Source organism: Lissotriton vulgaris, chromosome 5 (assembly GCF_964263255.1).
Source record: "Lissotriton vulgaris chromosome 5, aLisVul1.2, whole genome shotgun sequence".
NCBI classification, from domain to species: domain Eukaryota; kingdom Metazoa; phylum Chordata; class Amphibia; order Caudata; family Salamandridae; genus Lissotriton; species Lissotriton vulgaris.
In genome coordinates, this window is record NC_141693.1 from 2020609338 (window position 1) to 2020636045 (window position 26708).

Sequence of the window (26708 nt, forward strand, 5' to 3'; positions counted from 1 at the left end):
GAGTCAGTCACACTGTCCTGTTTGAAAGTAGAGCCCCAAGGAGGAGCTTTGTTACTCCTGTGAAAGTGAAGCATGTCTCGCTTAAGCAGCCCTCAATGTTCCTCCTCAAAGGGATGAGGAGATCCAGCCTAGAATGAGCCAACAATTAATGAATTCATTAACAAGGAACAGCTCTGCATCGGTGTGATGAAAATCGATCTTGTTTAATTATACATATTGTAAAACATGGCTGGCTAAAGGCTTATTTTCTTCCCTTTAAAAGATAGTTTTGAGGTTTTTAAAAGACTATTTATTTAACGGAAAAGTGAAAAAAGTGGTTTTGCTCCATATTTTAATCGTTAGATTTTACCTTTCTGATTATCGTATATCGGAATCACTTATAACTGTGTTTGCTATGTCTACTTTGGTTTCCTACATCTACATGTAAAGTGCTCTGATACCCGCAAGCGTCTTGTTCGCATTATATAAAACCTTCAAAATAAATCTGTGCTTTACAGAGTAACAAATGAACTGTGCATTCAACCCCCAGGCTGCGTTTGGGCTCCGAAAGGAAGCCAGCTCTGGCACGTGACCGGCACTTCATTGCCAAGCTTCTGTGATTTGCTGCCTTGGACTCCTAAAGGAAGCCAGCTCTGGCACGTGACCGGCACTTCATTGCCAAGCTTCTGTGATTTGCTGCCTTGGACTCCTAAAGGAAGCCAGCTCTGGCACGTGACCGGCACTTCATTGCCAAGCTTCTGTGATTTGCTGCCTTGGACTCCTAAAGGAAGCCAGCTCTGGCACGTGACCGGCACTTCATTGCCAAGCTTCTGTGATTTGCTGCCTTGGACTCCTAAAGGAAGCCAGCTCTGGCACGTGACCGGCACTTCATTGCCAAGCTTCTGTGATTTGCTGCCTTGGACTCCTAAAGGAAGCCAGCTCTGGCACGTGACCGGCACTTCATTGCCAAGCTTCTGTGATTTGCTGCCTTGGACTCCTAAAGGAAGCCAGCTCTGGCACGTGACCGGCACTTCATTGCCAAGCTTCTGTGATTTGCTGCCTTGGACTCCTAAAGGAAGCCAGCTCTGGCACGTGACCAGCACTTCATTGCCAAGCTTCTGTGATTTGCTGCCTTGGACTCCTAAAGGAAGCCAGCTCTGGCACGTGACCGGCACTTCATTGCCAAGCTTCTGTGATTTGCTGCCTTGGACTCCTAAAGGAAGCCAGCTCTGGCACGTGACCAGCACTTCATTGCCAAGCTTCTGTGATTCGCTGCGATCCTACTACAAGACTGACGACCTAACTCCACCTCCTGGTTTCTCAGGGAGGTGGGCAGGGATTACATTAAAATTCCTGTGATGGCGTGCTAGGGTTAAAACAAGTCCTTCATTATAATATTTTACCGATACTTGTAAACATTGAATGACAAACTCAGCATCAAACTATCAAAGTAGAGGTGAATAGAGAGGCGGAGTGCTCCTTAACCACAGAAGTGCCACAGAGAGTCATATTGTGGACAGCCGTGTCTTCAATAGGAGTTAACTGATCTCCTGGAAGCCGCTCTGCAAATAGGACTACTATGGAGGTTTCTATTTAGGGCTCATGGTAGCCATCTCCCCCTAACCCACACGAAAGTAGTCTTTTGTAAGAACTGTAAGACCTGGTTCTTTCCACAACCTAGGTTGGTCCAGCTTGTTACTAAGGGTCAGTACAGGTCTTAGCTTGAGTAGCGTGGGGACAACCTGGGGAGTAACCAGGCGGTTTATAAATCATATTATTGAAGGAGCCTTTGGCATTAACGAAATGGATGCATTTCCTCTTTGCAAGCAATAACCCAATAACAGTGGAGTGGTGTGGCTCACCGGTTAGAGGCTGCAGACCCGGAAGCAGAGGACGGCCCGGGACCAGGGTTCACTTCCAGACGCGGCAGGGTCGTGGACCAGGGTCAGCGGACTCGATAATTCTCGCCTCGGTGCCTACTCCAACCAGGGATCACACTCGGCAACTCTGGGCATTAGCTTGCTACATCTCTACAACGGCCCCCCACATTCGCCAGGGATGCCTGGTTTCACCTTGGAGATGCCCAGTAGGGACCATCTCACAGGGATAGACAGGACGGGTTGCCCAGCGGTCTACAGCGCCACAACACCTCAGGGCAGCAGTGCGCTTTACAAGAACACATACATTACATTACATTACAATAGGCTCTGGACTGGTTAAATGTAGTCATCCTTTTTTGGATGAGAATCATAACTTATAAAAAAAAAAAAAAAAAAAGTGTTCAAACTTTCCAATCTGCCTTTTTGTCAAAGGAACTGCCATATGCTCCTTTTGTCGCCTAGTATGAACATAAGTTACTTACCTGTAAACTGTGGTTCTCCAGTATTGGTGTCTTTCATAGATTCACATGCTTAAATAATTCCCCGTCGTCGAAGTGGGAGTCCCAAGTCAAGTCAAGTCAATAAATTTATATAGCGCGCTACATACCCAGAGGGTCTCAAGGCGCTTGAAGAAGGGTGGGGAATTACTTGTCAAATATCCACGTTTTAAGTTGCTTTCTGAATGCTAGGTGGTTCTGAGTAAGGCGAAGGTGAGTGGGAAGTGAGTTCCAGGTTTTAGCTGCCAGGTAGGAGAAGGATCTACCTCCCATGGTGGTTTTGTTGATGCGAGGTACAGTGGCAAGGGCTTGGTTGGAGGATCGTAGCTGGCGGGAGGGGGTGTAGAAGGACAGTCGTGTGTTGAGGCATTCGGGTCCGATTTCGTAGAGTGCTTTGTGTGCGTGGGTTAGGAGCCGGAAAGTAATCCTCTTATTGACGGGGAGCCAGTGGAGGTTTTTCAGGTGACCAGAGATGTGTTCTTTACGCAGGATGTCTAATATGAGCCTGGCTGAAGCGTTCTGGATGCGTTGGAGTTTTTTCTGGAGTTTTGCGGTGGTACCGGCGTAGAGGGTGTTTCCGTAGTCCAGTCGGCTCGTGACCAGAGCGTGGGTGACCGTTTTTCTAGTTTCGGTGGGGATCCGACGAAATGTTTTTTTGAGCATGCGAAGAATGTTGAAGCAAGATGAAGAAACGGCGTTGACTTGTCTGTTCATCGAGAGTGAGGAATCCAGGATGACGCCCAGGTTCCGTGCGAGGTCCGTCGGGATGGGTGCTTTTCCAAGGGCCTCTTGCCACCAAGAGTCATCCCAGGCGGAGGGGGAGGTGCCTAGGATGAGGACTTCTGTTTTGTCTGAGTTCAGTTTCAGACGGCTGTGCTTCATCCAGTCGGCTACTTCTTTCATTCCTTCATGCAGGTTGGTTTTGGCAGTGTTAGGGTCTCTGGTGAGAGATAGGATCAGTTGAGTGTCATCGGCGTAGGAGATGATGTTGAGGTTGTGTTGGCGTGCGATGACCGCGAGGGGGCTCATGTATACGTTGAAGAGGGTGGGGCTGAGTGAAGATCCTTGTGGTACGCCGCAGATGACTTCAGTGGCCTCTGACTTAAATGGTGGAAGGCGGACTCTCTGGGTTCTTCCGGTGAGGAACGAGGTGATCCATTCCAGTGCTTTTCCTTGGATTCCGACGTTTCTGAGGCGTTGTAAAAGGGTGCTATGACAGACCGTGTCGAAGGCTGCGGAGAGGTCGAGGAGGAGGAGGGCGACTGTGTCTCCATTGTCCAGTAGAGTTCGAATGTCGTCTGTTGCTGCGATGAGGGCGGTTTCAGTGCTGTGCTTGGCTCGGAAGCCGGATTGTGAGGAGTCGAGGGATTTGTTGGTTTCGAGGAATGCGGCGAGCTGGTTGTTGACCGCTTTCTCGATGACTTTGGCCGGGAATGGAAGAAGTGAGATAGGGCGGTAGTTTTTGAGTTCGGTGGGGTCAGCTGTGGGTTTCTTCAAGAGGGCGCTGAGTTCGGCATGTTTCCAGCTTTCCGGGAAGGTTGCGGAGTTGAGGGAGTAGTTGATGACGTCTCGGAGGTGCGGTGCTATAATGGAGTCTGCTTTGTTAAAGATGTGGTGAGGGCATGGGTCTGTGGGGGATCCTGAGTGGATAGAGTTCATCAGACGGATGGTGTCCTCATTGGAGATTGGATTCCAGTCATTGAGGATGTTCAAGGGGGGTGGGGTCCTGCAGGGGGTTGGGTGGGTTGGTCTTCGGGTCGGTTGTCGAAGCTGTTGTGGATGTCTGCAATTTTGTTGTGGAAGAATGAGGCTAGGGAGTCGCAGAGGGCTTGAGAGGGGGTGATGTCTTTGGAGTTGGCTGAGGGGTTGGTAAATTCCTTGACGATGTTGAATAATTCCTTGCTGTTGTGGGCGTTGTTATCTAGTCGGTCCTTGAAAGCGGCTTTCTTGGCATTCCGGATCAGTTGGTGGTGTATGCGGGTGGCGTTTTTGAAGGCGTCCTTGGTGCTGGTGGTTGGGTCTTTTTTCCAGGCCTTCTCAAGGGAGCGACAGAGTTTCTTGGATTCCTTAAGATCATCGTTGAACCAGGAGGCCTTCTTGCTGCCTAGTTTGATTTGTCGTTTTTTCAGTGGTGCTAGGATGTCGGCGCTGTTGGATAACCATTGGGTGAGGTTGGTGGCTGCTTGGTCGGGGTTTGAGGAGTGGGCTGGGGGGTTTAGAAGAAGCGATGAGGAGATCTGATCGGTGGTGATTTTGTTCCAGTTTCTTTGCAGAGTGGGTTGGGGTTGGTTGTTGGATGTGGGCTTGTTGTAGGTAAAGTGAACGCAGCTGTAGTCAGTCCAAAGGAGAGCTGTGGTGTGGCTGAAGGAGACATGTTTGCTGGAGGAGAAGATAGGGTCGAGTGTGTGACCTGCGATGTGGGTGGGGGTAGTGACAAGTTGTTTAAGTCCGAGGTTGGCGAGGTTGTCCAAAAGGGTGGTGGTGTTGCGGTCGTTGTTCTTTTCAAGGTGAAAGTTGAGGTCTCCCAAAAGGATGTAATCCTCGGAGGGGAGCGCGTGTGGAGTAATGAAGTCCGTGATGTCTTCACTAAATTGTGCGCGGGGTCCTGGTGGCCTGTAAAGGAGGGTGCCTCTGAGTGTGGTCTTGGGGGTCGATGTGGATCTGGAAGTGAAGGTGTTCGGTGTTGGCGAGATTGACGTCTGAGCTGGTTGAGATGCGGATGGATTTCTTATGGACGATAGCGATGCCTCCTCCTGTGTGGCCGGTACGGTCCTTGCGAATGATCTTATAGCCTTCCGGGAAGGCAATGGTGATGTCTGGGGCTGATGTGGCGTTCATCCATGTTTCTGTTAGGAAGGCGACGTCCGGAGAGATGGTGTCTAGTAGATTCCAGAGGTCGATGGCGTGCCTGTGGACTGAGCGGGTGTTGAGCAGGATGCATTGTAGGTGGTTGGGGTCGGATATCTGTTGTGTGTTCGTAGATGAGGAGTTGTTCTTGGTGCCGTCGAACTTGCAGGAGTTGCAGGAGAAGGGTCCATGGGTGTGTCCAGGAGCGGCTTGGACGCAGTTGGGGGAACGGCCGGGGTTAAGGGCTAGGAGGGTGGTGGCATCGTAAGTAATGCGGGAGGGGTGGGCATTACGAGGACCAGGGGGTCTGGCGCTGGGCGCGGTCCAGGCGCGGACGGGCGTAGACGGGCTTACCTTTGGCGCACCTTCGGCGCGCGTGGAGCGCGACCGCTGCGCGTGAACGCTGCACGCAAATGCATCTGTCATATATGGATAGTGGAGGGGGAGGGGCGAGGGAGGGGCGTCTGGGAGGCGGGTGCGTGCTGGGGAGCCTCGCTACGAGGCACAACAAACAAAATGGCCGGGAACTTGTAAACAGACAAATAGCTCAACAGGCGGGCAGTCCGATGTACAATGCAGTCCCTCGACAAAGCAAGCACTTAGCAGATGCGAGCGCACTCACAATGAAGGCAATCAACAGTGCTAATGGGCAAGTGCGAGCGTGCACACCATTTAAACAAAGTGATTCTAAAAGTCAAAAGCGATCGCGCAGACAATATGAAAATAATTAGCTATGCAAATTAGTCAGATGCGAGCGCGCAATTAACAGGTCTGAAATAAGGCAAATGTGAGGCAGAGATACAGATACCAGGCAGCCAGAGCGAGCGCTGCGAGGTACATAACATAACATAACATAGTAGTAAGAAGCATATATACATAAATATACACAATATATACATATATACACACACACATAAAATAATATTCCATAATATGTATATCCTTTTTAAAAAATAAAGTCTTGAAGTACCATAGAACAAAATAGGCCCATAGAAAGCATTGAGGGAGAGCTCACTGCTGTCGACCTAATTTGTGACGTCGGCGAGGAGCTCGCCGTCGACGGGATGGAGGCCGTTGACGATGCCGTCGTCAATTAAGTTGAAGGTGTCGACGATGAGTGACGAGTCGACGAAGCCTTCATCGACGAATGGCGTTTTGACTGAGTCGTCGACGAGACAGGTTTCTTCGCCGTCAACGAGATCTTGATAATGGAAGCAATAGGCCGAGCCTCCTGGACCAGCGTCGACGAAGCAGTCGTCGTCGACATGGAGCAAGATGTTGTCGACGTCAGCTCGTTTTGGAGGACGAGGGCACAGAATGGATCTGCGACGCCAGAGAACTAAGTCCCGTAGGCGTAGAGGCCGGCAGATGCCGTGGGGAAGACTGATTTTGAAGCGTCCACAAGCTTCTTTTTCTTAAGGAAAGGAGAAGGAACATCAGACTCAGACCCACGCTTAAGAGAGGTCATATCTTGGCGAGAAGACACTCTCTAAATCAGACACCGGATTGTCTGAGGTCTTCAACTTCTGTAGCCACAGAAGGAGACGGGCCTCTCTATCTTTCAAGGTCTTATTTGAAAATGTCCTACAAAATTTACAACTCCTCCTCCGGGTACAAGCAATAAATGCATTTTTTATGAGGGTCCTCAGAGAAAAGACGAAGTTTTCCACAGGCTGACCAGGGCCTGACTAAAGATTTTTGTTGTAGACATACTAGAAGGTTTGAAGCTTGAAGTTGCGGAAAAAACTGAGCAGAGCTCAGGGAGACTCCCTTCACACGACGTGCAGTAGAAAATCTGGGGGCTTGAGCTTCTGAGGAGAAGGTTCTAGAGGGTGCTACAGCCGGATTGGCAGGAAAGTGGACTATTAAAATGACATTGATATGTTACTAAAGTGAGCTCTCCCTCAATGCTTTCTATGGGCCTATTTTGTTCTATGGTACTTCAAGACTATTTTTTGAAAAGATTATACATATTATGGAATATTATTATATGTGTGTATATGTATATATTATGTATATATTTATGCATATATGCTTCTTACTACTATGTTATGAACCGTGGGACTCCCACTTTGACGACGGGGAATTATTGAAGCATGTGAGTCTATGAAAGACACCCCTAATACTGGAGAACTGATGGAACCTTTCTGCTAGAAAAAGGTTTCAATAAAAAACAAAATGTGGAAAGGAAAAACTCAATGGTCTTATAACAACTTTTCGGAAGTACTGGCGTACATTCACCGGAAGTGTATGGCAGCAATGACCAGCCTGGGCAACTCAAAGGGAGCAACTATCTGAGGTCTATTGCTTCATGACCTAATTTATTTATTTTAAGTTTTGTATAGCGCGAACATGACCCAAGTGGGTATCAGAGCGCTTTACATACGATTGAGGAAAACATAGGAAAACAGCTAGGGGAGACAAATCAAGGTAACAGTGGGACAACATACAACAGGAGCAAGATGACATTATGGTGGACATAGGAAGTAGGCTGGGTAAGAGCGAAAGGTAGGGCAATAAACATCAAGAGCAAACACTTCAATATGGCAGGCGACATTGGGCCGCAACAAATGATATGTATTCAGTAAGCTAGAGACAAGAGGAGAAAAGCATCTAGATCAGCGCCTTGATCATTAGTAGAGCTTTAACTTCCCGTTTGAAGGCAAGTGTAGAGGGAATCAGTCTTATTTCCACTGGAAGGGAGTTCCAGATTCTTAGGGAGATGCCAGAGAATGTACGATTGTAGGTCTTAAGCTGATTAAATTTCTTTGGCTTGAGCAGCAGTGTGCCGGTGCTCCTTGTGGACCTGGAGCCACCAGATAGTACCAGCATGTTTGTCAGGTAGTGTGGAGTGTTGAAGTGTAGTGCTCTATGGGTCATACAAGCGATCTTTAGTTGGAGCCTCGTCTCAAAAGGAAGCAAATTGAGCGATTTCAGGTCTGGCGAAACATGGTTAGTCTTCTTAGAACCAGTGATGAGTCTCGTAGCAGCATTTAGAGATTCTCTGATGGGGGCTAAACTGAGTTTCGGCAGTCACTTTAGAGTGGCACTGCCGTATTCTAGTATAGAGATGAGAAGTGCTTGCACCACCAATTTGAAGTCTTCATGGGGAAGGTAGGGTTTGAGTTTTCTTAGGATGCAAAGTTGGAAGTTTGCTCCTTTGGTCGATGATCTGATGTGACTTTGCATGTTTAGGCTTTTGTCTAGCACCACTCCAAGTGATTTAGTGGAATCAATGATGGGTGGTGTGCAGTTGAGAGCTGTGAGGTTACAGAGATATTTCACAACAGTGGGAGTTTGCCTAGTGGGTGAAATGAGGAGGAATTCAGTCTTGAGGGTGTTTAATTTGAGATGGTTGGAGGGGAGCCAGTTGAGGGTTTTGAGAAGGGTTCCATTGAGGGAGTTGATTTCTTCAGGGGAGGAGATGTTCATGTAGAGTTGGGTGTCGTCCGCATACATGCGATATTGGAAGCTTTAATTCTTAAAGTCAGTGGTTCAAGAAAAAGTTTGATGAGTGTGGGGGAAGAGTGAGGATCCTTGGGGAACACGAAGTGTGCATGGGCTCGGGTTGGAAAGAGACTGGTTGGATTGGACTCTGTGTTCTGTTGTTGAGGAAGGGGGAAAAACCATTTAAGGACCGTGCCTGAGAGCTTCATCATGCGTTCCAAGGGGTAGAGTAGATTGTCATGTTTGACCGTGTCGAATGCAGATGATGGATCGAGAAGAATTAAAAGGCAGGCTTCATTTTGGTCAAGTAAAGTGAGAACATCATCAACTATGTGAGTAATGGCGTTTCGGTGCTGTGGCCAGTGCGGAAATCAGAATTGGAATAGGTCGAGAAGCTGGAAATGCTCAATGGGTTTGCATAGTTGTTCGGGAACACATTTCTCCAGTAATTTCGCTAGGATGGATATGTTTGTGATTGGTTGGTAGTTGTTAACAGGATCAGCCAAGGGTTTATTGAGAATAGGGCGCACTAGGTCAGCTTTTAGGCAGTCCGGGATCTCACCTTGAAGAAGAGAGGCGTTGATGATCTTGGACCAGAGTGGTGCTAGTGATCCTATAATTTCTTTAAAGTTGGGGGGCAAGGGACTCATTGAAGTGATTTGAGGGTTTAAGTTCGAGAGAATATGGAGGATGATAATGCCATTGAGGGGAGTGAATTGACTCCAAGAAGCATTGTTTTTGAGGGAGAGACCATGAGGGCAGGGGTGTAGAGACAGAGGAGTCAAGAGAGGGCGAGAGATTGAGTGCAGCAGACCTTAGATCTGATTTGATTCGTCTTTTCGAGGAAGAAGTCAGCAACAGCATCGCAGTTTGGTTGCGGGCGAGAGATGTGCTGAGATTGGATAGAAGTGTTGTTGGATCTGCTCAAAAAGTCGTTTCGGACGATTTTTGGCTTTGTCAAGTTGGTATTTGAAGAAGGTAGCATTCGCCGTTCTATTGAGTTTGTTATAGCTACTTTTTTTGAATCTTAGTTTTTAGAAGATCCGCGGAGGGAGTGGATCTCCAGGTGCGTTCAGACAGTCTTCGGCTGCGTTCATGTCTGCAATAAGGCTGTCAATGAACCAAGGTTTGGAGTCTTTGATGGGTATTCTTTTTAATTGAAGGGGGGCCGTAACATTCAAGGCAGATAGCATGGCATTGTTATAGAGTTCAGTGAGGTCGTGAACGTTGTTCATGTTTGAAGGCGTCGGAAGGGAGAAATTGTATCGTTCTATGAGCTAATTTGCGCTTGAGTTATGGAGCGATCTTTTCCATTGTTTTAGTTTTAGTGGTTGTGCACTTTTGTGGTTCCAACTTTCAATTATAATGAAGTTGATTTAGTGATGGTCAGACCAGTCACATGGGGGAATAGATTCGAGGTGAATAGAGTTGGGGTTGGAGATGTTTAGATCCAGTGTCGAGCCTAAGTTGTGTGTGGAGCAGTCGCAAAATTGTGAGGTTGGTTAGAACGTTTTTGAGAGGGGTAACTGTCTGATCATGTGGGTCATTCCAGTGGAGATTGAAGTCACCAAGGAAGATCTGGGGACAGTGTCGGCCCAGGTTGGAGGAGATGGTTTCTATAGTTTGTTTAATTAGAGGGAGGTTATCACCTGGGGGTGTTAGAAGATGTGAAGGGTGCATACTATGCATAAGTATTCACAGGATGAGAGATTAGGTGAAGGGGACTGTTTTGCTGTGAGAGTTGCGGAAGAAACAGGCTATGCCCCCACCCGTTTTCTTAACTCGGTCGAATCGGATAATGTGGCTTGGAGGGACTAATAAGTCAAGTATAGGACCAGAGGAGTCGTTGAGCCAAGTTTCTGTGAGGATAAGGAGGTCCAGTTCTTGGGCAAGGAGGAGCTCTGTGGCATGTTTCACCGCTGATCTACAGTTAGGTAACATGCATTTCAGTTGTGATTTGTGCAGGCTATCAGTGAGGAGGCGAAGGAGGTGAAGGCAGATCTTCTGTGGAAAAAAATGTACAAAAAAAGTTCTGCCACAAAAAAATTATAGAGTAAAATACCACACCAAAAGAGGTTTAATGGCATGTAGTTCTGAGTCAACAGTACACAAAGTAGGTGAATAAGAACAAAAAGAGCAGAACCCCTGAAATGTAGACACTGCCTGAATTCCAGGGGGAAGATAAGCTGCTCAAATTGTGTCCTCTGTCACTGCTGGTGTAGCCTGAGGACGAAAAGCACATTTTACTCCTGCGAAGGATTTACTGATCATAATCATTACGAAGGTTGAAAGCAGCTGCCTCTTCATAGTCCATATTATTTTGTTTTATTGGCTCTCTGAAAGGAAGGAAATGTGCCTGGAGACTGGCAGGTAGTTGTTTGTTTAAAATAACATTCTCTATAGTAAGGTGTTCTGTGATCTCATACACAGGCTGAGCGAAAATCATTGACCATCTCACACTGAAGAATGTGCAGCAGCATAGAGTATCTCACCCACATCTATGCAGATACAGTAGAAGCAGTGAAAAAAAAACATGCAATAATTATACAATTTTGCCTCATTTGAGGCCTTACTACTTGAACTTTAAAAATACATTACCAATTGGTACGTTTCTTAGCTGAATACACGTTACCTAAATTGTTTACTTAATACACTGAAAATTAAAGTGATAGTTTCACATCCCCAACCGGATCGAAGTGCAGGAAGGAGACTTCGACATCCACAAGCACTTTCAGACAGACAGGCATGGCTGGGTGATGTGAAGATATTATAGAGTGAGTACATTATGACAGTGTGCAGACACTGAAACACTATCAGTCAGGGATGGCAGGGTGATGGGAAGACCCTGTACTGAGAGTATGAACCAAAGGAGACACTGTACACTTTGAAAAAGAGTCATGGCCAGGATGGGTCCTGACTAGGCTCTGTGCACAAGGCATGGTGATATGTGGACCCTGTGAAACCATCGCAGTCTTGCTGCGCCCGTGTTGTACTAGATAGTCACGGCATGGGGCAGCAATGTAAAACAAAAGTACACAGTCCTTGCTAGGGAGGATGATATGCAGACACTATATACTGTGCTACGCGCCACTGGCATTGGACTCTTGTTTCCTCGAATAGAGATATACACAATGGACCGTCAGGTGTTGAAGTACAAAAGTCTCCCATTAACAGCATTAAAAAAAGGTCTCACCTCAAATACAGGAAAAGGAAGGCGTAGACGGAGAAGAACCACATGAACTGAGAATGACTGGAGGGCAGGCCGTATTCCGTGGTGACCGTGGTGTGGGCTCCTAAGAGAGAGAACACGGCGCACAGCTGGTTGAACCGTTTCAGCAGCCCACCTGGAGCGCTACAGGAAAGCCAAGGTTAATGCTAAAGCTATCTACGCAGAACTTGCACCCACAAATGCTGCTCTATGAAGCCACCTCAGACATGCAAGCCCACATTCAGGCTCAAAAAGAAGCACCTTAGATTAAAAGGAGCACCCTAATCCTCTACTCCGACACCCGCCCACCCTATGCCCCTAAAGTGTCCACACCTTAAACAGAAAAACTTATATATAGGCAACATGATCCCACCTCGTGTTCCACTTGACACACCTCGTACAGCACATAGGAGAATCACATGCAGAAACCACTCTAGTGTCTCAGACAGATGACAAGCTCAGGCATCAACCCCATAATTTTACCAGGAAAGCGACTCTGCTGGCACATGCCTCAACTCCACCACAACAGAACCTTGAACATCACTCCTGAGCCTTCCATTAAGGAAACAAGTATGAGACGGCCCATAGACTCATTCCACGTAGACAAGACTTTAATTACAGGCAAAGGAATCTTTCTTCAGGAGGTTTCATCGGTCCTCCTTTCGCAAACACTTGCGCACTCAGCAAAATTGTTTACTACTACTTTTCATGACACCACTTTTAGCAATTCTCCTTCATGTTCAATCTGCTCCCTTTCATTGGCTGGGAAACAACCGACCTCTAGTTCATAATTCCTAAAACCCCACTCATCGTGATCATTCCAGAAGTTTACTTTGCTACCAACAATGGCTCAGTGCCATGCCCTAAGGAATTTTATCGATAACCCACAGGTGACATTGGAAGACAACTTGACATTTGTACCACAAATCAATGCCACCATCAAGACTGCTTTATACTATGTAGAATACTCATGGGAGGGAGAAACCTACTCCTAACTATTCCCCACAATGTTACTTTGATCTTAGAAATAGGTTTATTCCACCAAAGAAATGGAACATTAAGAGGCAACGGCATACACAGAACTATGCTGCGCGTCTTGCCTTCCACCTGAAGCAGTAAGATCATAACCACTGTGCAATGAAGACCGGACACTAACGGACTACCGAAGAAAGAAAGCATGGAATCAAAAGTGCACATCAAGTCCTCACAAGTACTCTAACCTAACTTGCATCTCTGAAACTCCTTTTTCATGTGTAATCCGCCTCAATGTCTGAAATGGAGGAGAGAACTGAGGACCAACTTCAACTCCAAACAATCTTTGGCTGGGACTATTCTGTGGAACTACCTCACCGTACTCCATTCCTTACACATGCACAAGCACTACAAGTGATCTACTTTATAATCAATGTTTATTCACCGTCCTTAAAGAGGTCCCATCTGGTGCGCTCCCCTCCGTCCACTACTCCTATTCCTGCTCTAAGGGACCCTATGTCTGCATTCTCCTCTTACAAGTTCAACTCCAGTAGACCAGGATTATACACTCTTAATTTGCCAGTTTCCTATTTCAAGCGCTCGTGCTGCCCATCACCTTCAACGACTAAGGCCAGTTCCACAACACAAATGGTTAGCCTGTAACGATACGGATTTATAATTTAATCCTCAGTCACAGTGCGCTGTACAGTGAATGATACTTTAGTGTAGAAGCCAAGGACTGATTGATTTCAAGAATCTCAAACGATTCAACTAATATAACATGACAGTAGCTTAAAGTAATAGCACATGTGTCTATAATGTCTCTTTATGGCAATCCAAGAAAGTATCAGTAAAACATCCTCACTATGCAACCGACTCTTTCTAAGGAGAAGCCATGTTTTCACTGCTTAGATTGGATTTGAGAAGAAAGGACACAAGAAGCAATTTGGGCTGAATATGAATACTGTATATTTTAGAAGTTCTGATGGACATCTAACTGTAATAGAATATGCTGCATTGTTTAGGGTTCGGTGCTTGAATCTCACTTTCTTTTGTAGCTACAGCCATCACCAGTAGATGAGCCAGATGCCACGCTATATGGCGAGGGTTCAACTTCTGTTGAAAATCAAATCGAGGGCCACATCAGCTTGGACAAGTCTATAGTCAACTACTAAAGAAGGAGAGGCTTCTCTAAGGAACTTTTTTTGTAAATAAAATGTTTTCCTGTGATTCATTTAGACAACAGGTCACGTATAATTACGAATAGACAATTCAAGGTATTGGGTGAAATGCTTTCAAAAATTCTCAGCCACAGGCAACTGCTTGGGCCAAATTCAGTCAATCATTTTCCGCCCACTATGCCATTCCAAAGAACAGCCGTATGTAAATCAGCACTGATTCTATATGAAGCCTGCTTGAATTACCCACAAAGCCCTTCTTCACATAACCCTAACTATCTGGAGAATAAACTTTGGAAAGCTGGAAGAGCCAGATCTCTAAGGAGCTCCAACTCCCTTCTACTCGTACCTCCCAAACCAAAAAAGAAATCCACCTAGACACGCTCATTTTCTGGAAATGCTCCCAGGATCTGGAACTCTCTCTGGAGAACCCTGCACTGCAACCCCTCTTTTTCCGGCTTCAAACGGGACCTTAAACACCTACTGCTCAACAAATACTTTAACGCACACCCTAACTGAGCTAGGTTCCCAAACCTCATGCACATTCTGTCTTGACCAGGTGCAGTGGTAAATGTATTGCTTCAGCGGTCTACTATGTCTTGTGCTCTTTTAGCTCATGCTGTTCCTATGTCTGCATATTATAACTACACTTGCGGCCCAACAACTTTCTTTGTCTGTATTTATGCATGTACTTCATGGTTATGATTTCACATTACATGTAAAGCGCTCTGATACCTTCTGGTCTAGCTAGCGCTATATAAAACGTATAAATAAATAAATAAATAAATAAATAAATAAATAAATAAATAAATGTCAGGACCGGAGACTACGAATTATGCTTCTCTTTCTTTACTATTAAAAATTACAGCAGCCAATCATAACACAGAAAAATATAACAGTAGAACAACTATATTTTCTAAGAGGCACAGCACAGCCCCAACATCATCCCCTTCCACCAAACAGGGCCCACCAGCCCCAATGAGACTCCATAGTCCTTCCTCTTTCTTTGCTGCTTAGCAGCCACATAGAAGTGCTATTTGACTTATTTTGACCACTCTGGCCTGGGCCCGTCCAGCGTGATGCTCATAGCAGTGCCCCCGGGCTCATTAAATTGTAGGACTGTCACTGAAAACCAGTCTTTTCATTTTTTTCAACAAGTCCACTATCGGAAGAGCAGAGCTGAAGCAGGAGGACACGCCCTTCAGAAGTTGGTCCTCTTTTCATGGTGGGTCCCCGACATGCGCAGTACACCCATTCTTGATTTCTCCGGTGCACACCAGGGAAAACATTTTCCCCTCACAGCGCGCTCGGGACAGCACTCCTCTGCCGAAGGGACTGGTAAACAGATCAAAGGGCTCGGCATTAGGGATACAGGCAGCTTCCTCTTAATTGTGCTGATTATGCAGTTGGGGGTTGGATTACTTTCCCTGTTCCATCACCTGCTTGGGACTGCCCCCTCCCACTCGGACTCTCTTCTTTGAAGGCCTGGACACGGTGCATTGCATCATTATGGCTCACTACATCCCTGAAGAGTATAAGAACTATGTGGCTTATGCTGATGCTCCTCAATTGCCCCATTTCCGCTGAGTGACGCAAATCATTACTGATGTGCACTGACCCCAAGTTGGAGAAATTAGCCTTGTCCGAAGCAGGCCCCCTGGGAAACGGTCTTCTCTTTGGTGACAGGATCGTAAAAGACCTAGGCAAATACGTTGCCACGTTTGCGGCTTTGGATAATGCGCAAACCTTTCTAAAGAAAGTCTTCAACAGTGGCCTTTTTGCAAAGGGTGGACGCTTCAAAGGTCGAGCGCCAGTCTGTAGTTTTCATTAGACCTCCAATCAAGGTTACAGCTCCAAAGGAGAGGCACAAGGGCGAATGCTGAGCAACAAACCTACCTCTCGGGAGGGGGCGTGGTAATTTCCAGAAGAACTGAAATCGAGGAGGATCCTCCAACTCCACTTTTACAGGTAAAGATTATCCCCACTGAAGATGTGGTTTTGGGGGACAGGATCATGCATTTCCTCCACAATTAGGAAAAGATCACAAAGGAAGCATGGGTATTGGAGACAGTTCAGGAATACAAAGTGGAAGTCTTTGGTAACCCCAGGTAGGAGGTTGGCCTCTTCCTCCTCATTTTTCCCCAAGCAGAAAGTCTCTTCATAGAGTCAGAGATTCAAGAGTTGGTATGCAAGGAAGCGATCGTTCCCTCTGTCCCACACTCCAGGGGTTTTGCCAGCATGATTTTTCTGGTACAGAAGGGTGGAGGCTTTCGGTTAGTGCTCAATCTCAGGCCCTTCAATTCTTGGGTGGTATACCGCCACTACAAGATGGCGGTTATCCATCTTTTAAGAGACCTTCTACAGGAGAGAAACTGGCTGGTCTGGCTCTATTTGACGATCCCAGTCTCAACCCACTCACAGGCGTTTCCTCCAGTTCCAGTGGAGCGGGCACTAGTACGTATTCAGGTCCCTAACCTTTGGTCTGGACTCAACTCCTTGGTACTTCAAGTTGCTGAGGCCCATGGTGGAGTCCATCAGGGAGAGAGAGGTACACTTAATAATCTACTTGGACGACCTCATGATCATGCCTCAAAAGAAAGACACAGTTCTCCATTTCCTTTACGAAGAAAAGGCAAGTAACTGCCTTGGATAACTCTGTACAGGAGTCTGTAAACCTTGCACTGGTCCTAGCACTGTGCCCCTTCACAAAACTATTAAAATGCTATACCTGAAAAGAATTGGGAACAGAAACTCAGTGGATCCCTTTTTCCTGGAGGTTAGGTTGGTGGACCTCTCCCCCTCCCCAACCGGAGACTTTCAATTGGAATCACTTGGAGTCTCTTCAAAGGTGAACTCCTCCCTCCTTACTAGACAAAGGCTATGGTACCTCTTCAGTGCCAGGACTTTCTGGGGCATCTCGGAGGGATTACCCGTCCCTCGATGATCCTTCATATCACTTCCTGATCTCATCAGTCCCAGGAGGACCGACAACCCAGGACTTTAAAACGAAAGAGAAAGTCTATCTGGTGGAGGCACCTACTAGGTCACAAGCCGGGCTGTTAGATTTTGAGCCAGATGATACTACACACCTGGACTCGACTGAGTGGACCCCCCCCAGTCCAGAGGTAGCAGACTATGTCCAATCCCATCTACCTAAGGTTTCGAGATGGAGGTCCCTACGAAACTCTGTTCCAAATGTCCTAGGCCTGTGCTTCGGGGTAAGGTCGCAGACACCTCCGACCTTGATAGCAACTTTCCTAAAGAAATACTGCTGTGATCCTAACAAAGGGATTGACAGAGCCTGGCATGCTTGTAAAGACAAGCTTCTTGATCCGTTGGGTTCTTTAACACAAATTCTGGAAATGGCGGTTAATGCCAAAGAAGCATAGGTTCCTGTTGACCTAGATAATTTACTGGGGTGGTCCCAGAGAGCTGTATGCCTCCTCTGCAACGAATGAAAATATTTCTAAAGCGCACAGCTACTACGGGCAACGACCAGACAAGAAACATCCACCCTACAATTTGAACAGATGAGTTTAATTGCTTCCGAAAAATAGTTTTGTCTGGAATGCATCTGAGTTGCAAGGGAAGCTCATTCCAGTGCTTGGCTGCCAAAACAAAACAGGCCAAGCCACCCAGCTTCTTCCACTTGGTGTGTGGGATAACCAATAGTAGGACAGACTCTGAACTTAAGGTTCTTTGTGGGCTGTATTCATGTAGCTTGTTGAACAAGTGCTTAGCACCAACCTTGTAATAAGTTTGGTGCGCCATGACCTAGGCTTTAAAAATCCTCTGTTCTTTATTGGTAGCCAATGCAGTTGGCTACGGTAATGTGATACCAAGGCACGTTTAGGGAGCTCAAACAATAGTCGAATTGAGGTGTTCTGCACAGTTTGCAGCCTCTGTATTAAATCCTAGTTCCCCTAAATAGAGAACATTTGCGTCGTCTAATCTGGAGAGAATCAGAGCCTAGACCACTGATTTCAGAGTTTTCCATGGTCGGAAATCTAAAAATGTGCTCAGCATCCAGAGTATCCAACAGGAGGCTTTAACCACTTCAGAAATCTGGGATTTAAAAAGATAGATGGTGAACATCAAGGTGCACCTCTAGGTTCTTAGCAACCTCTGCTAGGGGGGAGGGGGCCCATAAACAGCTTCAGCCATATGACTTATTCTCTGTGGTCAAAAAAGAGCCCAGCAGTTCTAAGGCTGTCCCTTCCACCCTAATCGAAGCTAGGTGCTGCAACAGGATCTCAGGTGAGCGCGTGTGGAGAGGTCTAACAAAATGAGGGCAACATGTGGGTAGAATCCAAAGTTAGCTTAATGGAATCAGTTATTTCCATGAGCTCTGTCTTCATACTAGGTTGAACCCTGAAACCGATTGTTTTGGGTGAAGATTGAAAATATCCAAAAACGTAGATAACTGGGTGTTAACCTTCTCAAGTAACTTTGAAACCCGAGGGTGCAGGGAAATGGCTCTAAAATTAGACAGGATGTCCAGGTCAGTTAGGTTTTTTTTAAAGAGAGGGATAACATTTGCCCTTTTTCAAGAGTTAGGAACTACTACTGATCGCAATGAGGCAGCAAAGAAATCCAGATATATTGGATTTAAACTGTCCTCTATTTGCCTCAAGGTCAATTGCCCCATTTCCGCTGAGTGACGCAAATCATTAGGGAGGAGTACTGATCCGAAGTTGGAGAAATTAGCCCTGTCCGAAGCAGGCCCCCTGGCAAACTGTCTTCTCTTTGGTGACAGGTTCGTAAAAGACCTAGGCAAGTACGTTGCTACGGTTGCGGCTTTAGATAATGCCCAAACCTTTCTAAAGAAAGTCTTCAACAGGGGCCTTTTTGCAAAGGGTGGACGCTTCAAAGGTCGAGCGCTAGTCTGTAGTTTTCAGTAGACCTCCAATCGAAGTTACAGCTCCAAAGGAGAGGCACAAGGGCGAATGCTGAGCAACAAACCTTCTACCCCTCCAGAGGGGGCATGATAATTTACAGAAGAAATGCAATCGAGGAGGATCCTCCGACTCCACTTTTACAGGTAAAGATTATCCTCACTGAAGATGTGGTTTTGGGGGACAGGATCATGCATTTCCTCCACAATTGGGAAATGATCACAAAGGAAACGTGGGTATTGGAGACAGTTCAGGAATACAAAGTGGAAGTCTTTGTTAACCCCAGGCAGAACAGTTGGCCTCTTCCTCCTCATTTTTCCCCAAGCAAGTCTCTTCATAGAGTCCGAGATTCAAGAGTTGGTATGCAAGGAAGCGATTGTTCCCTCTGTCCAACACCCCAGGGGTTTTGACACCATGATTTTTCTGGTACAGAAGGGTGGAGGCTTTTGGTTAGTGCTCAATCTCAGACCCTTTAATTCTTGGGTGGTATACCGCCACTACAAGATGGCGGTTATCCATCTTTTAAGAGACCTTCAACAGGAGAGAAACTGGCTGGTCTGGCTCTATCTGGAGGATTTCTATTTGACGATCCCGGTCTCACCCCACTCACAGGGGTTTCCTCCAGTTCCAGTGGAGCGGGCACTAGTACGTTTTCACAGCCCTCACCTTTGGTCTGGACTCCACTCCTTGGTACTTCAAGTTGCTGAGACCCATGGTGGAGTCCCTCAGGGAGAGAGCGGTACACTTAATAATCTACATGGATGACCTCATGATCATGGCTCAAAAGAAAGACACAGTTCTCCATTTCTCTTGGATTGCACAATTGCTCCAGGAGCTGGGATTTATCACCAATGTTGCAAGGTCTCTGTTGGTCCCTCCGAGACATTGGATTACCTGGGTTTTAAGTCGATTCAACTATTGCCCAGCTCAAACACCCAGCCTCAAAGATTGCATCCATCAAGAAAGAGTGGAGACAAGCATGGTTTTCCCAGACAATTTTCTTTAGGGTCTTCTGGGCTCATCTGTTAAGGCCATTTTCCCAGGACTCCTCCATTAATGAAATGAACTCTACGACAACTCAACATTCTCCACATTAGCCTGACCAAAGGCTGCTCCCGTTTGAGCATGTGTATTTCACTTTTACCCTGCAATTACCTTATCATTCATTCACTGTTTCCAATTGCTTTTTATATACGTCCGATTAATTCTTTTTAACTACTGGAGTATTTGTACCCTGCAATTAGTTTTATACTGTGCCACATTCACTGTTTGAAAGCCCTGGAGTCACTCACCTTTTAAAATAAACTCTGCCTGCACCCTTGTAAGGATATCACACTTATTCCCTGGTCAGCCACAGCTTTTCAATGTGCCTATTGAGCAGAGAGAAATGAGCATTTGACTCACTTCTGGGGACTGACACCCATGCAAGTCAGCTGGCTAGACTCGTAGGAGATTGCATATCAAATTCAGAAGGTGCAACAAAGGAAACCCAGTCTGTGCTCGGCAAGCACCTTGCGCCAGAACCCTTGGCAGTTTTGGCCGGGGTAAGGCCCCTGACTTGACCTATTCTAGAGAGCAGCTCAAGTCGGCAAAACGATGGTAACTCATCGAAATGTCTATCTTTTACTGCATTCAATGAACTTCACCACAGCAATAACAGTAGCTGCCCCTCTTGTGGATTTAAGGCCAGTCCCTCCGCACTCATCCTTTGCTCTGTCGCTGCTTCTACCAAAAATTCATTCTACCACCCCCCAGGGAAGTGAAGGTTTCCAGGAAGACAACTTAAATGGGATAACCGATGAATGCCAGGTCAAGAACTAAGGGGAGTTTGCAGAGGTTATTGTGACACACAATCCTGATTGGGACCTTGAAACAGAAACCTGGGCCCAAGAGTCGTCTGGTTCTGAGCTGGTGGATGCCATCCCCCAGGCTTCACTATCCTCCGACTTGACAGGATAGGTATGGTAGGGCTGGTAGTTATTAATAAAATTAAGTACTGGTGTCTCACGGAACCGCTTCAGACTTTGTCCCTCTGCGAAGCGCTATACTTTTCCATAAAAATAACATCCACCTGCTCTTTTGCTGGGGTCCTAGTATTTTGACCACCTTGTGCTGCCTTTATATATATTCTCGGATGCTTGATTCCGTTCTGGGAAGGACATGGCTTTTGTAGTTCGGACTGGACTGTTCCCATGGGGCACAGGGTCAGAGCTGATTTGCATATCGCCATTGTCTAACCCAGGGTGGTGTGGAGTGCAAAAAAACGATGGATATGGGCCCAGATCTTTGGACTGGGGTGAATGTGTGACATTGATCCACATTCTGTCCATCACCTGTTTTGTTTATATCAGAGTGCGCGCACCTAATGGAACCACACCGAAGGAAACGCAACCTCACGCTCATAGGTGATAACTTCCATCTGGAAGCCAATACGTGCACAGACTCGTGGGTACTCAGGGACATGGTGACATGCTGCGGACTCTCAAAAAATGTCAACACCCACACATGAAGCAGGCCATACTTTTGATGACATCTTCCCCAACAACTCTAACCTAAAAGGTACTCAAGGCCCTACCGCTAATCTGGCAGGCCCACCATGCAGTTCCTTTCTCTCTTTCCTGACCTCATACACAAGAGGGTCCCAACAGTGGGAACTACAGAACGACTGGAAGAATCTGGAAAGGATCTCCAAGAAACGCTATCTCAGGCCTTAAAGAGCTGTAAAGTGACTGAACATAAGGACATGGAACTAGCAGTTGCCGAGTTCTCCTCCTGGCTCTCTTTCACTATCAATACTGTTGCCCCCATCAAGGAAACCTGCACATGGAGGTAACTGCCTACTTCCCCATGGTTTTTTGAGGGGCTTAGACTCCTAAGGCAGTATTATTGATGTCAAGGACGAGCTAGAAAAACAAGCTATGACTCTCAGGAAAGGGCCATATACAAGTCTGCTATGGATAAATACAAAGCTGACATTCAGGAGAAGAAATCCCTCTACTGCACCAATAAGCTTGAATCAGCCAAATCTTCTAGAGAGGTCTTCAAGCTGGTTAACCTTCTCTCTGCACCCTCAGGCTCTTCCAGTACAGAAGTATCTCCTCGGGTGAGGATGCTTTACTTTGGACCTACACACGGAGTGTCTATGGAAAGTGAGGGAGCTGGGGTAGAAGGTCCTCCTTCTCTTTGCCTCCTAGACCTGCCTAAAGCAGCAGATTGAACCCTGCCATGAGGCCATTAAGCGTGATCTTCTGTCTATGCTTTAACTTTCTTCTGGACGTCTGGCAGTAGTCTTCAGGGTGATGATCCACTGGGAGGCAAACAATACAGAGGTTGTGAGGGACTGACTGAACCTCTTTTTACCCCCACAGGGAGGACACTTCTCAAAAAGCAAATGCATCCCAACAGGAAAAATACAGAATGTGTGTCAGAAAATAACTGAGAAACACTTGTAACTCTAAAATATATCAAATTAAAATACGTTTGTAAGATTTGGAAAGGTTTCTAATGTCGATTCCAGTGCTTTGTAATCGCGCGCATGGGCTGGGCAATTCAGGGATTATCGCCACTGATGAGGAGGATATGGAGGAGAATATGGGGGCATTCTGGATTGGAAATTCTACGTTTCATGCAGCAGCAAGAAGCCTGAGATTCTGAGTCAGAAGAGGTCTCCAAGCACAAAGTGGTTCACCACTTGCTGATGCTCTTCTAGGACTCGGGGTCAAACTCTTTGAGCCTCCCTCTATGTGGTCCTTGATTGTAACCTGGACAGTTTTTACAATCCAGAAACCGTGCCAGGGATGAAAAGAAGGGCTGCAGTCTGAGCACCCACGATTGTCCAGTAGAGCCCACCCTGCCGCCAAATGAGCCCCAATGTGTGTACTTGAAAATACTTAACGTTTATGGGCCTTTATAGTCTAAACATCACGCTGCCTTATTTCGTCTTAATTTCTTTATTGAGCATTTGATTTCATATTGTGTTTATATTAATTCTTTGGAAATAACAGTACTTTATATGAGAAACAGCAAACATTTCACAAAGTTACTCTCTTATTTAGGGCGGATGCTCTCTCCCAAGTGCATCGCTAAAGTATTTTATTGTTTATTATTAGTGGTCATTAGTTACGCTAGTCGGCCCGAACACCCATACGAGTAGTGATGCTGCCGGGAAGAGAAGGAGGGGGGAGGGGTTGTTTTTTTCTTGTTTATGTTCTATGGTTACTACCAAAAAATGTAAAGTGCATTGCAGTATGTAGTAATCCACTATGTGAGTGGAGATTGTAGTACATTGTCATTTGAACAACTAAACACAAACGAAGGATTGTCACACATATATATATATATCAAATGTTTGTTGTGATATGTTGCAATGCTACCAATAAAAACTGTTGGACATATAATAGGATATGCAGGCCATGATAAGCTGGCATAGCTCCATCATATTTTAAGAAAGTGCACTTAATGGGTCCTGGTTATATGTGAACAAAGGAGTCTGACTACAAGTAACCTATGCTCATCTTGAGAAGCGATGGCCGCCCCAACAAAGCAACCCTCAGGGAAATATATATATATGTGTGGTGTGTATCTAGGAAACAAATAATTCTGTTAAACAATGTATATGTAGATGCACACCCACCTAAGGAAATAACAGTAGGCAAACAAAACAAATGGAGATAATTGGTTCAGAAAAAACAACTGAAAAACAATTGAATCAAAACTTCCCAATGGAAAAGAAGAGTGTAGAAAACAGTGTCACGCTGGCAACAATCCAGAATAAGCATTTACAAATACATTTAACCTTAAGTAGTCTATAGCTTTTAGAACCACCCTATTATGCCACGGCTAGCAATATTCCACAAAGAAACCCCATATTGAGAAGCATGCCCAAAATATGCCAAGCTTCCTTGTACCCGGGGTGTGCAGCATCGTGCTAAGGTTACAAAGAATTGTCCCCTTATGAAAGAGTGGTTAGTATCAAGTGGGGGCACTGTGCCATGGGCCCCATTTACGAGACCCACAAAAATTCTCAATAAGTGGTACCTTGATGTGAAAGAGGATGCTGTATGCTAATGGAGGCTACCAGGCGGAATGTGGCCCACGAGGCTAGATGTTAGTCAGAAGACCAACCGGGATAGACACCACATCAGAGGGGTCTCGGTTTATCAATTTATTTCGGTCGCTCTCTCTCCAGTCTTCCCCACCCCGAACAACAGTCGGGTGCCTCCAATTACAACCTACTCATTCATCGCATTTTTGTGGTCAACACAGAAAAGGGTCAGAGCAAACAATAAACCGATAAATCATAATCAAAATGCCCCAACGCTGGAGGTGTGATAATTCCACATACCAATGGCACTTTGCTTTACATTGGCAAGGGCTGGTCAGCTTTTCCCTTGACTATGTCCCCATACAGCATTTCATTACAGAAGCAATGAATGACAGAAATGTATCATAATACCCAACTCTAAGATCTCTAAATTGTGCCACAGATTTGTGCCGGACTATGGGAAATCAAACAAGGAGGGTCCTAGAACAGCGTGTCAGGATGCCTGGTTCGGAGGAGCAGATGAAGACTAGTGCACAACCAGGTCAGGAAATGCAAGACAAAGGCCACGCGAACAAAGGACCAGAAAGCAAGAAAAACGGACAAGAAGATGACAGAGTTATACCAATTGCAGGTAGACAGGAAAGAAGAATGCCACTGCTCCACTATAACCAGGTTCAGCAACACCCTCCCCAGACAGGAATCAGGGGAGGTGCAAACACGGACACACGCGCACAGATCGATCGAAGAGTATGAGTCTTTGCCACCGCTCAATGATCAATAGAGTTCAAAAGAGTCCTGCTATAGCCACCAAAGAAGACTTACCGCTTGCTATCCCTCCTTCCCGCTCATTAACGAGCAGGAATAACCTATTATGCATTCATTCACACTACGGTGGAAGGTCAAAATACTCCCACTTCAACCCAACCTCACAAAAACTTGAGAAATAACATCAGAAAGGAGTCCACATCTATGGTGTCGCATGGTCACAGAGTCTCCTCAACTTAGTACCAGGTCTGCTTTGAAGAAGTGACCTTTCACGGTCTTTGTTCCCCGTAAGGTAGATCCCTACAGCCTCCAGCTGCCTTTGTGACTGAGGCACAGCTGCCAGTTGTGGTACCAGAGGAGGCGCCAATAAAAAGCTGCCGCTGCTGAGGAACAGGTAGAGGGACATCTCTCCGAGTAAGCAGAGACTGAAATCTGGGCCCTCAACTGGAGTGTGTGCCCTGAAAACCGACACCATCATTTCCTCTTTAGAGTCTCAAAACCTTCCTACCTCGCTGGTCCATTTGCTAAGGGTCAATGTGAGGTAAAATGACTGACTCTTCGATGTAAAGTATCTTAATAGCAGCAGCCATTATGTCAAGGAGACCTCTACAGCAAAAGACCTCAACCAGGTTTGCAGCAAAACTGCCCAGGTCAAATGCTTTAACAACAAAACTCAAGATAGGCAAATTATCAGTTTCTGGTGGGCCTCGTGATGTCAAGAGTTCTAAAGCGGTGGAAATGCCTCTTCTGGCCCTTTCTCTGGAGGGGGGGGGGGAGAGGATTTAAAAGTAGAAGAGACTCTTCATCTTCAAGCGCTCAACAATAGTTATTAGGTGAGCTCCCCCTCTGCCCTTTAATCTCCGGTACAATACCTACTGCCATGGTACACTCAACCATGAGAGCCTGGGAGGCGAGCTAAATGGACTATTCATTCCACCAAGAATTATGTTCATCACAGGTAGACACAAAAAGAGCAGCTGAGGAGAGATCGTCCTCTCCAAGAGCAACAAACGACAAAACCTTAGAATAATAAAGGGGCTTGGATACCGGGCAACTTAAGATTTCGTCAGCCTCACAAGACCTTACAGCCACGGTTCCCTTAACCCCTTCGGGGCTGATGACGAGCTGGGCTCGTCATGGAGTAGGGCGCTCGCACGCTGATGACGAGCCCAGCTCATCATGAGCCCCACCCTCGGGGGAAGCGCCAGCGCTCTCCCCGAGTCTGCCCGATTTTCTTCTTTTCTGCGGGGATGGCAGGGGAAGACCTTCCCCTGCTTCCCCCCACCCTCCCCGCCCGCGTCATCAATGACGTCAGCGCGCGAGGCGCGCCGACGTCATTGGAGGTTCCTTTTGTTTACCGACGCGCAGGGAAGCCATTTGCTTCCTGCGCGTCTTCGGCGAAAGAGGTTTGTTTTGGCCTGCTGCGGGGGGGATCGTTTTCAAACTTGCATCGAGGGAAAGGAAAGGCTTTTCCTTTCCCTAGATGCAACTTTAGAGCATTCCTGCTGCACGATCGTGTGATCGTGCAGCTGGAATGCTAGGGATTTTTTTTTTTTTGCCAATTTCGTTGTTCGTGGAGCGGCCCCTTGGGGAAGGGTCGCTCTGCTTTTTGTGTAAACTGTTGAAAAGTGTTTTTGGGCATATTATGTGTGTTACTGGCCCATTTTATTAAAAAAAAATGCTGATGGGGGTCATTTTCAAATCCTCATTACAGTGCTCAATTTTATTCAAGGATGCAAGTGCCTCTGTCCTTCTTTACTTTCAGTTTTTGTGTACCTGAAGTGGCTAATTATACACACCTGTCCTGCCTAAGGAGAGCTCAAGTGTTTTTGGGCTGATGAATGTTTTTTTGTGTTTGTGCTGCAATTTGAGCACATGCTTTGTCTGCAGTGACCATGTGTGTGTTACTATGCCATCGCAGCGATGTGCGCAGGGGTCCCTTGAGTGAGCTGTCCATCATAGTGGGAAGCTCACAAATGTTTTTTGGCTGATGTTT

At 46.4% G+C, this 26708-nt stretch overlaps 1 protein-coding gene across 1 annotated transcript in view; it reads right to left on the reverse strand.

The window, feature by feature from the left end:
- The window catches only part of DOLPP1 (dolichyldiphosphatase 1), a 52477-nt gene that overhangs the window by 9581 nt on the left and 16188 nt on the right, over window positions 1-26708 (reverse strand). The window contains exon 4 of the mRNA XM_086924850.1: window positions 11844-11943. Coding sequence (XP_086780976.1) covers window positions 11844-11943 — 100 coding nt within the window. The remainder of the gene's footprint in view (window positions 1-11843; window positions 11944-26708) is intronic.